This window comes from Lepidochelys kempii, chromosome 13 (assembly GCF_965140285.1).
Source record: "Lepidochelys kempii isolate rLepKem1 chromosome 13, rLepKem1.hap1, whole genome shotgun sequence".
Taxonomy (NCBI): domain Eukaryota; kingdom Metazoa; phylum Chordata; order Testudines; family Cheloniidae; genus Lepidochelys; species Lepidochelys kempii.
The window spans coordinates 13,046,887-13,058,218 of NC_136392.1; the positions used below are offsets into that span (position 1 = coordinate 13,046,887).

The window sequence follows — 11,332 nt, forward strand, 5'->3', positions numbered from 1 at the left end:
TTTAATTGAAACCATTAGTTTTACTGGCAAACAACTACATATTTCTGTTCTGTTAATCTGAACAAAGTGCTGTAATTACAACAATACACAGCGTCCTCTCGTGTCCCATATTGACAAATTGTGGAAAGAAAACACTTTCCGGGTAACAAGACATTCAGTGCTTCTATCCAGAATACTTTTATTATATGGTTATCATATACATCAGAATTATATTGGGAACATATACAAATATGCAAAGAGTAGTTCAGAACCTCCATTATTCACATACACACCGTACCTCATGCACTCATTCTACTCAGTTCTCAGGCGAATGGTACACAAAAATTATTGCTTTGTAGAACATACCCCTCAGATTAAATCTAATCTTCAGTGGCAAGAATTGAGAATTTAAAATAAAATTAAAAAATAAAATCTTAAATACCCTGTATAACATACCTGTGCATAAACCTAAAGATGTATTTAGCTTACCCCATTACCTTTGAAATACTTACCAAAATTAAAATTTGAAACCCATTTATAAAAAAAAGTATTAAAAAGTTCACCATTATTTACAAATCCCATTAAATTACACATAAATAAATATGTACATTCAACACACTGTTTCCCTTAATACACATAAAGTCTCCCTGGAAATATATTTATATATATTTTTCCCTAAATAGGCAAACAATGTTTTCTTTAAAAAAAAAAAAAAAAAAAAAAGTTACAGTGTATGCCTATTCTTTCAAGTTTTTTTTCTTTTTCAATTTAAAAACGAGACCAGATATAAATATGTGGATAAAGCTGCAACATCCTTAGACAAAGAAAAAGATTTTCTAAAAGCATTTATTTTCAGTTTGCACTAGCAATTCTTTAGGGGGCGGAGGGGGGGCGTGTTGTTTTTGTTGGTCTTTTTTTAAAAAGACAATATCCACTGTGGACAACTGCAATTTTTAAAAGCCTGAATATTTCCATTAAAAAAATATTAAAATAAGCATATCAAATGCATCAAACAGTTCTTTCATCTACACTGATTTCACTTTTTTTCCTACGGTAGTCTGAAAATAAAGCAAAACAAAATGATCTCGGTGTTTGTCATGTGTTTATAAAATACACCATGTACATAAATCTAAATACCATTGTTTAATACTGCATTATAGTTTTTGTTGGCTTTAAAGACTAAAAACCTGATGTTTTTCCAGATAATGAAGAGTATCCCATCCAAAATCCATATCTCAAAAAATATACACGGTCGCTGGTCACCACTAGATACTTAGATGTTTGAAAACTCTACGTCTCTCTTAGTATATTTCCACCAAAGACTTTATAGCACCACTTTAACAGCAAAGGATTTTAATACACTCACACCAGTACTTATCTTCTGGTAACGGATTCCACAGTTAAGGGAGGAACTGCAGCTTTAGAAAGACTTGTCTTACAGATCCAGAGGGAGTGAAGATCCTGAATAAGATGTTTTGTTGTTTTAAAAAGGGATGGGGGGGGGAAGGTGGCTGAGGGAAGGAGAAGGAGAAGTAACCAAATTTCTACATGCCCCGTAGGCAAGAAGATCCCAGTCTGTGTTTTGGAGGAACAGTTTGAAAGTCTGGTTTCCCTCATTTTACTTCCTGTGCTTATCCATTTTATCAATGTTTTTGTTGGTTTCTGCAGGACTTTGGTCGCCAGTGTTCATATACGTTTTGTCTGCTATTTTTAATGCTTCATTTAGGTAGTTCTGGACGGAGGTCATGGCAGCACAGATGGCAGCACTCCCAAAGCCATGTGTGATCAAGCTAAAATGAGTCAAACAGCCCTGGATGCCAGGGTCCAAGATTGGGCTAGGTCTAGTGTTTCCAAGAGGAGTTCTATCCTGAGTGAGGAGGTCTGTGAATTCCTTACATATCTGCCTGAAAGACACAAAAGGGTTCAGACTTTATGCTGGAAAGTGCAAGGCACTCTGTGAGAGGATTTAGCACTAAGAAAAGAAGCAGCAAGATACAGAATCCTTTAAATTGAAATAACCAGCGATTCAGACTGTGTAGCAATCACAAAGGGATTTCAGAACTCAATTACACTCTATTACACCTACATCACTACAAGGATATTCTCCAGTCTAATTATAGAATAAAGCCTGTTTTTTAGGGTCAGTGTTGGACAAGCTTTATATACATACACGTGTACACACACTTTCCAAAGGATAATCTTTTCTGCTTTGGTGTCTAGCTGGTTCTGCTTCAATTGCTCTATGTATTTTTTTTTAAATCAATTTAGGGATAGTGTCCGTGAGAACTTCCACAGATGCACTTAAGTGATTTACAATGGATAAAGCATCTGAACTGGGGCATTTAATTTACCCTCTTCATCAGAAATGTAGGCCCCCAATCCTGCAAACACTTATGCACGTAACAATACAACTTAACAATACACACGAATGGTCAATGGGCCGACTCAAGCACATAAAGTTACTCGCATGCATAAATGCTTGCGGGATCAGGGGCCTAAGTTTCAGATGTATTTTTAAGTTGCTTTGCTCATTTCATGTACACTGAGTGAACTTCACTGATTCAGCAGGATATACAACGTGATGCCCTTTAAAAACAAACAAACAAACAAACAAAAAACCCCTGTAATTGCAGAGTACAAAAAGAGTAGTCCTTACATTATCGGATATGGAGTGCTGTATTTAAGAGGTATTACGGGACTGATCCAAAGCCCACTGAAGTCAATGTGGTTCTCTCTTGACACCAGTGGGTTTTCATTAGATCCTAGATCCCTGCTATACAATATTAAAATTAGCCAGATGTAAAAATTCTATAGAAAAGATCTCCTTCTGTTTTAGTCTGTAGAGGTTTAGTGTCATTTCTATAGACCATGTAGGTTTCAACTATACCATAAGGGTTTATGCTGACTTTGGTATTACCGATTCACATGGACCTTTGAGGGGCGGGGGGGTTGAAGGGGTTGTTTTTTATTAAAAGCAAAAATCAAATAGTATTTTACAGAATCGCACATTCTTCCAGTAACCCAAAAAGCATTTTCTTCCCCCTTTAGCCCTCCATACTTACTTTGCAGCAAGAAGCATATTTTTCCTGTTAGCCATCTCATTACGACCCAAGTGTGGTCTGGTTAAATATTCAGCCACTGCTTTGGAAGGAAACTCTGTCTCACATACATAACCAAAGTCACGAGCAAGATGTACAGCTTCACCTGGGGTGGGGACATGTGATAAGGTGAATGTTTTAGATCCTATAATTAAACCTTCACTGTTAGAAGGTAAGAGAAATATGGGCAAAAACTCTAATTCTCAGAATATACCCCCCACTTTTGAAAAAGCCATTGTTAGTATGATCTTCCCCATACTGTTTGTTATTTCCTAATTAATAGATCATCTGAATTTGAGGAAGAGACACTGAGAAAAACCTGCATAACAGGTGCTACAAAAAATAATTGTTCTGGTTCCCTTTGTATCAGAGGACTATATATGGGTCTCTGTATCTAGCTATGTTGCATAGGTACAGATAGAATTTCACCTTAAAATGATTAAAGGGCATATATTCTTATCATGATCACACAGCTGGCAACTGATCTCCATTTGTCGGTAAAATTTTGAAGTTAAATAGATTTTGCACACTTGTGCAACTTATCAGATGATTGTATTATTGTATTAAAACTGACGGGCTACTGTTTAGTAGTTAATTAAAGCTATCTATTCAAACAAAAACCCTGAATTTTACTGTGAACTATTGGTTAGCTGTAGCGTGAGTGTAATACACAGACACACCAATGTATTAGACAAGCTTTCTCTCTCTTTTGTTGGTCTTCCAATTCTACCTTCCTATAAGGATCTAATAAAGTAAAAGTTAGAACAATATTTTGAGATAATGTAGATTAAAAAAACCTGACAGTGATATTTTCAAAGTATTGTTCACACTTAAATTGCTGCTTCCATTTCCATTAACTATAGCAATAACAAGAAGCTGCGTTTTTAAAAGGCCCAGCTAAATTAATACAGGGACCACATAACATGTTGCAAATTAAATGAGCTCCAGTTTCCTATCAGGAAGTCAAAAGCTGTAAATCTCACTTTATATGCATGTTTATTAGGAAAGCTTCTGAGGATGTGATTGAGGTAGGGCCAGTTACTGGAGTCTGCTGCTCCACTGCTTTTAAGCCTCCCCATAGGAAGTCAAACTCACTAATATATAAGACCTCAAAATTGGAAAAGCTTCCGCCTCCTCCCCCCGAAATATCCCTTCTCTACATACGCCAGAGACTAAACAAGCTAGATCCCACTGGGGACTTTGGAACTGCTTGGTATAAAGGAGTTGCTCTCACACCTGTCAATTTCACTACAGTATGGAAATAACTATGTAGAATTCCTTAGTTTACACAGAATGGCTTCCGTGAATGAAAACTGAAGTTAATGCAATGGTTCAGCTCCCTAGTCACAGTTCAGATATGATCAAGTTGAAAAATAACAGAATAATAGAATATAGTCAGATATCCCTATTTGATCTGAAGGATGGCATGAACAACTAGAGTTGAGGAGGAGATAAACCAAAACATAATTGCATTTATAGTAGCATTGGGAGGGCTAACAGGCAGCAGAGTTTGTTAATGGCCTGTAACTTGTTTTTTAAAATAGCTGTCTGTCTATCCTTTTTTCTAGGCTTGATCAGCATCCTGTCAGTGTTTGGATTACAGTTTATAAGCCTTATACAGAAAAGTCATTTTATTAATTTTTAAAAACCATCAAAAACACCCCCTCCACACACACACACACACACACACACACACAGGACTGACCTTCCACCAAAGATGTCAATAATGTCACATTTGCAGCTTTCCTTCTACCAGCTGGAAGATTCAAGCCAATTTTATCCAGTTTCTCCCTTAATGATCTGCCACCATTTTTAGATTTGGCTCTGTAAGTAGACAGACAGAGAGAGAGATGTGACCTAATTTAGCTTCAAGGGGACATACTTATTATTTTAAAAGATGGGAAATCAAGTTACTGACATTTAATGAGGTTCTTTTGGAGGGAGGGGAATAAAAAGCTGATTCTCTGTTTTTCAATGACCTACTTTTTTAAGGCTCTGCCACAAACCCCTCAGTGTAAAACACACATCAGAAACCAAATCAAATATGTTTTGCCTTTAAGTTTATACCATAATAAAAACATAGCTATAATAATGGGACGTAATATGAATTAAACGGTTTGCAAAAATAAGAAGTGGGGGAAATGTCTTATAAGACCACAAGATAGTAACCAAGACACTTCCACAGGGAGATGATTTGTCACTGAAAAAAGAAAATTCTCCTTGTGCAGTTCCAGCGATGGAATCAGATTTTAACAGGGAATGAGAATTTGTTGTGAGAACTGTTATAGCACTTCACTTTGGGAAGCGCCAGAGGTGCAAAGGAGTTTTATTTCCAAAGCCTATTAGAATTCAGTGTTATTTTTTTTAAGTTTTATAAAATGCTTTAGACACCAGTTATTCAGTTCAGTTTTATACAATGCTTGCAAAAAGGAACAACAAAAGACAGGATTACCAAAGTCATGGGGATAGGAGGGAGAAGGGTAGCCTACCTACCTTCTGAGTACTCCTCCTAGCAAGGAGGCATTTAGACATTCTGGAGGCGAGAGCCTTCTCTGAACCTCTGCTACTGTTACTTTATATTTAGATGTGGAACTCAGCAGAGAAAGTCTCCCCGGAACAGAACAAAACACTTCATTGGGGTTTATCACCACTCCAATTAATCCATCCTTCTGGCAGGGGAGACTCAGCGAGCTGTTTTTTGTTAATGAAATGGGACCTGTGGGAGCCAGGTGGAAAAGCAGGTATTTGATTTTTAAAAAAAAAAAAAGGAGAGAGAGAGAGAGAGAGAGAGGAAATTACAAGTCTAACACAAAACTAATGTTTAGCTCCATTTAAACATCCACCACTGGATCTTGTCCTGAGTAACTGATCCAACAATGCCACAGTTAGCCTCAGTACCACTAATAATGGACTGTGGCTAGTTTTGTTGTCACAGTAAATTTCAAGAGTTGCTACATTCAATTAAGAATATAACTTATTTTCCTTAAATGTGCAGTCAAAACTCAGCATGCACCAGGGACATAATATCCTGGAAGTTAGCAAGTTCAGGCTTATAAAAATGAGCATCAGGGCTGTAAAGCATGTACAATGGTAGGCAGGAACTAGTATCCTTCGGCTATCGACAAAAATCTCGTTCAAACCAAAGGCACAGAGAGGTCTCCCGTCCTCATTAGACCAGGGCCAAATAGGTATGATGGGAGTTAGGGGGTGCCAAGCAGCACTGAATTTCATCTTCTGCCTCCAGATATGGAGTCTCTGTTCAGAGAAGTTACCTCTCTCCCTTTAATTAAATTCCAGTATATTCCTGCCACATATTTCAATATCTACAGCTGAAAACAGTTAACACCATCAGTTTTGCTTTCGGTTATCGTTACCATGAGATGGGGCAACAGACTTTGCAAAGGGACATTAAACCTCAGTGCGAGCATATTTGTAAACCGATCATACTAATCTACCAACGAAATGTAGCCAGACGGAATCATTGCTATGGGCAACTAATGCAAGAAAGGGTTAAACAGCAAGGGCTGGTCTTGTTCACCAGCAAGGAAGATTCTGAAGTGGTGTCTCTGAGAGCAGAATAGTTCTCCCATGAGCTAATTCGGCAGTCGGCAGCGTTTCTGACAAACGCTTCTGCTTTCCCTCAAATAAATATATATCTGAAGTCCCACTTCAGTCTCTAGAAAAAACTTGCCTGATTTACAAAGCGCAAGTTTGTCTGCAAACAGGAAAACAAGACTGTAAACTAAGCTGAGAGTCGATCCGCGCTTTACGCTTGTTTAAACAGCTACAAACCATTCCAGTCCAGATAAAGTCTAACCGCTTTATAGGACCATGGAGTGCAAATGGCTCTGTGCTAGTTTAACTAATTCCTCGCTAGATTTTAAACCAAGCCCCTTCCTTTCTGTCCTACTACCGAAACAGCAAACGGACCCCTGCCTCACATTCTTAGCAAAACCGGCCCCCGTGTCATTGTATACACAAGGAATTTGCGTCGAAAATTAAATGTCAGATCTGCATTTAAATCCCGTTCCTGGATAAGTGCATTTGTTCTTTAGCTAAGGCGGAAAGCAATAAACACAACGGCATCGTTTTGCTCTTACGGCTACTTGTAGCACAAAGGTCCAGAATAAGAGATTCAGGTGTCAGCGACAGTCTGCTGGTGCCATTGATACTTAGGGCAACTCGCTTCCCATCGCAATGGAAGGTTTGCAAAGAGAGGCTTTCTTGTACTCGACATGCCAAAGGAAGCAGCGCAGTTTCCAAACTATCCCCACCATTAAATATCACCGTAGATAAAAACAGAGCGTTCCTCTATAGCTAAAGCCACCATGCAATAAAAGTCGGGCTTCCTGCGTTTAGACAGATCCTCTTAAAGCAATGGAACAAAGTATCAACTTGCCATACGTATCATCTACAAATCAAACTTCGTCTATGGAGAAGGAAAAGTAAATCAGAATGCCATCTACTGACCTTTTCTAATGACTGTCTGGTCATGCATTAATAAGTGTTGATCTTCCACATTCTGGAGAGAGAAGAGGGGGGGGAATACAGTTCCTTTAGATAAAGTGACTCTGGAGTCCATATGGATCCCTCCACCCCCTGCACCCACTGATTCCAGCTTTTGACTGATGGGGGGGGGGGTTAGTTTTCTCTGCGTTAAGAAAGATATCGAAGCTAAACCGCAAAGCGGGACCATTCCCCTTAGCAGCAGCTACAAAGCCCCTCAGACACACCAGGGCACCTGGCCTCCAGGGCTGATGCTTTCTGGCCTCTCTACTCGCATCCAGCCCACTCCACCCCCAAATGGGGCTAAGATATCCCCCCCCCCCCCGTGTCCTTCACACCCACTCTAGAATGTATCCGCGGGGTTGGAGACCCTGGTTAATTGCTCGCTCTCAAGCCCTGCCGGCATCAGGCTCACTGCTCTGACTGGGCTCGGCCACCGCGAGTAGCCAGGACCCCAGACGGAGCAGGCCCTGCCAGGGGACTTACCGGCACCTCCTCCATCTGGTGAGCCATCTCGTGCAGCCCCAGGTTCTCGGCGAGCGTGGAAGCGTCCAGCCCGTGCCCGTGGGGCAGGAGGAGCTCCGAGCGCCTGTAGGTTTCCCGCCTGCCCCCGGCCGAGCCGCTCTCCAGCGCCGAGAGGTGAGGGACCAGGCCAGGCCTGGCATGATGGACCAGGCCGGAAGGATCCTGGCTTGGCCGGCTGGGCCAGGCGGCCGGCTGCTGGCTGGGCGGCGGGGGAGGAGGCTGGTGGAGCGGGTTAATGGAGAAGGGGTCCCCGAGGTGGGAGTAGGGATCGCTGGCCTGGGAGTAAGGCAGAGGCTGGTAGGGGGGCGGGAAGTAGGGGGGCTGGAAGTCGGACGTCCCGGAATGGGAGAGCTGGGGGCCCGGGCTGTACAAGTGCTGGCTGACGGCGGAGAGGTGGGGGAGCCGGGGGTTCCCATTGCTGCTCCCGTCGTGCCGGTCCTGGAGAGCAAAGGGACAGAACAGAAGCCCATTAGTGCGGGGAGGTTAGCCTCAGCCCCTGCCCATTGACAGCCAGGGGGTCCCCGCTCCCCATCGCTTGCCTTCCAGCGCCTGACTTGGGAACAGGCAGGAAATTCTGGCCCCGGGGGAGTCAACGGCGGAACTCTCCGCGGCTGGAACTAGGCCAGGAAACCCCCCCCCCCCACACAGCTGCCTGCCCCACTCCGCACGGCCAGGTCACACACCCTGCGCGCCTTTGTAGAGGGAATCTCGGGGCTGGAGTCACCCTCTTGGGGGAGCGGGAGCAAAGAAAGAGAAGAAGCTCAACGTTTAGCAGTTCGTCTAGGAATCTAATTAACTCATCCCACAGCCGGGGTGGGGATAGTATGTGGAGCCGGGAATTAGAAGATTAGAAGATTCGCTTCCTAAAATAAATTCAGACTCAAGTCTGGGGAAGGAATCTGTAAAAAAGTGACTGTTACAAAGTGAGGAATTCTGGCTGCTGTAGCAGAGAAGTTTTTAAATTAAAGTTGAGAAACTAATTCAGAAGGTGAGGGAGGGGCGAAGCTCCCTTCCTTGCCTCCTGTCCAGCCTGATTTGAGGCCCCTGGCTTCAAAGTGTGTGTGTGGTAGGGGGGGGGGTGTTCAAATACCCTGTAAGTGGTCAGTTGTGGGCGAGTTTAAACACAAACCCTTGGGCAAACGGGGCTGCGCTGAAGAACCCCATCAGCAATCGGGGGAGAGCGGCTAAACTGACTGCGAGCCCAGTTCGAACCTCTCTCTTAGTTGATTTTCCTTCTCTCCAAAGACCTCGCGGCTCACGTCTGCTCTGCTTTGGGGGCGCACCGCGCACCTGGGGGGTACGGGGGGGGAGTTTCAGCTCAGAGTCCGAATAGCTGTCTGGCCATTTAGAGGGCTAGTCCTACTACTCCAGTCGCCTCAGCTGAAACTCTCGGATTTAAAAACTCAGCAATCAAAGCTTAAAATGTCTCAATTGAATTGATCCCGGGATTTAGCAGCTTCTGGCTTCACGGTCATTAAAATAACAGGGCTGGTTAATAAGAGGAGAATGGGTGTCTCAATGGGGTCCCAATGGAGCGTGAAGTGGGGACTGCAGCTAATCTGTAGGAGCCAAACATACAGACCATGACCAATGGAGCAAAGGAGGAGACGCTGCCGCTTTCAGAGATCAAAAAGCAGGAGGTGGGTGGGGGAAGTTTCACAAGGAAAGAGGGCTGGGTAGGGAAACGTGGGAATAAGCCAACGCGGCCAGGCACCTGAGCGCTGATCTGCTAATTACCGCGGATCCCTCGCAAGGCTGCTCGACTCTCGTGAGAGAAACGGGCAGGTCTCGAATCAGGATTGAAAAGGAAGCCTCCCCACCCCATGCACCCCTTCCCCCAGCCCGGTGAGATGCTCGCCGCCCCCGATCTGGGATGAGCCCCAGGGAAGAGGTGGGAGACAATCATCTCCCCCCTACCGGGCCGTGGGCAAGTGGGAGTCGCTTGTACCGCTGGGTAAAGGGCCAGCGACAGGCGCTGGCTCCTTTGCGCTCCCGGCTGAGGCTGGCAGCTAAATAGTTTCCGTGCCAAGGGCGCCCACTGGCTGCCACGCAGCCCGGACCTCTCCTCCCTAGATCTCTCCCCGGCGGCAGCTCCCACCTGGCTCCCCATGGCGGTACAGTCCTAACCCTGGGTCCCCCTGAACCAGTCCAACAGGCTGGGGCACCCGCCGCCCCCTGCTCCGGTGTGCGCTCTGCTTTTACACCAAACTTTCCCCGTCTGGGGGCGCATTGCAGCTCCGAGACACACACACAAACATGGCCGAACTTTGCTTAACGTGGGACTAGTGCACGGATTTATCTGGGGAGCAGGCACAATCTGGAGCGGATTAAACACATCCGTTTGGTTGAGGGAAGAAGAAAACTCAGAACTCCTTCCCCCCTCCCACCCCCAGAGTTATTTGCTCTGCTCCCAAGCGGCGCTCCCGGACTGGCAGGATCTAAAGGAGTTTCTCCTGGGGATGGGGTGGGGAGAGAAATTGGTTTTGGTTTGTACTAGTAGGGTTTTGCTGTCCCTCTCTTTCAATAGCTCAGAGCCAGAGACACACCAATGAGGAAGCCTGACAAGTTTGGCAGCCAGCTAGACGGGGTGGCAATGTTGCAAGGAAAGAAACGTGGGGCGGGGGGACAAGAGACCAGATTTAAAGCCTAAAGGTGCACATCGCTTCCATTAACCCCACTCCCTATTCATCTGGGCAATTCCCAGCAGGAGAATCAGCGTTTAGGGAGATTATATAATCTGCGGCGCACCATCTAACAGGAAACAAAAAATCTTAAAATCCTCCGATTTGATAGGGAGTTTGTGACAGAAGCGGACTAAGAGCCCAATCCTGATGTCCGTTGGAAGCCAGGGGATCTCTTGCCCAAGCAAAGACTGCTAGATTGGCCCCTATTTATGTACAGATGCTGACACCCACACAAAGCCCCTTCTCCCTCCTCCCTCACCTACTGCTATTAGCTCTCACCTCGCAGTCCTCTTCATATTTGACATTATCTGCTAGTTTCCACAACATGGCGTCCAGTGTCCAAAAATATATGTATATAGTAGATCAGAAAAGATCCCCAGCCCCAAAAGCAGTAAATATCCAAGTCGGTGCTGGGGAAGAGCAGCTCCCCCGGGTGGATTCTGTTAGTTGCCAGGCATGAAGATTGGTTCGGGACTAATCTTCCCTCGAAGAGTCACTGAGGTTTTTTTCCCTGCCCAGACGCCCTTAATGGCAATAGTA

The 11,332-nt window shown here is 44.3% G+C and overlaps 1 protein-coding gene across 2 annotated transcripts; it reads right to left on the minus strand.

The window, feature by feature from the left end:
• Positions 1-720: 720 nt before the first annotated feature.
• Positions 721-11,119, minus strand: TFAP2C (transcription factor AP-2 gamma). 2 transcript variants are annotated; one of them, XM_073308855.2, is made up of 7 exons: positions 11,072-11,119; positions 8,070-8,546; positions 7,548-7,599; positions 5,571-5,793; positions 4,783-4,901; positions 3,042-3,183; positions 721-1,883 (listed from the first exon to the last, which is right to left on the minus strand). In XM_073308855.2, exons 1-7 carry the CDS (start codon positions 11,117-11,119, stop codon positions 1,598-1,600), a joined length of 1,347 nt encoding a protein of 448 aa, XP_073164956.1. In that variant the 3' UTR covers positions 721-1,597. The 2 variants fall into 2 exon arrangements, with proteins under 2 accessions (XP_073164956.1, XP_073164957.1); XM_073308856.2 differs by lacking the exons at positions 3,042-3,183; positions 4,783-4,901.
• Between the last annotated feature and the right edge of the window lie 213 nt (positions 11,120-11,332).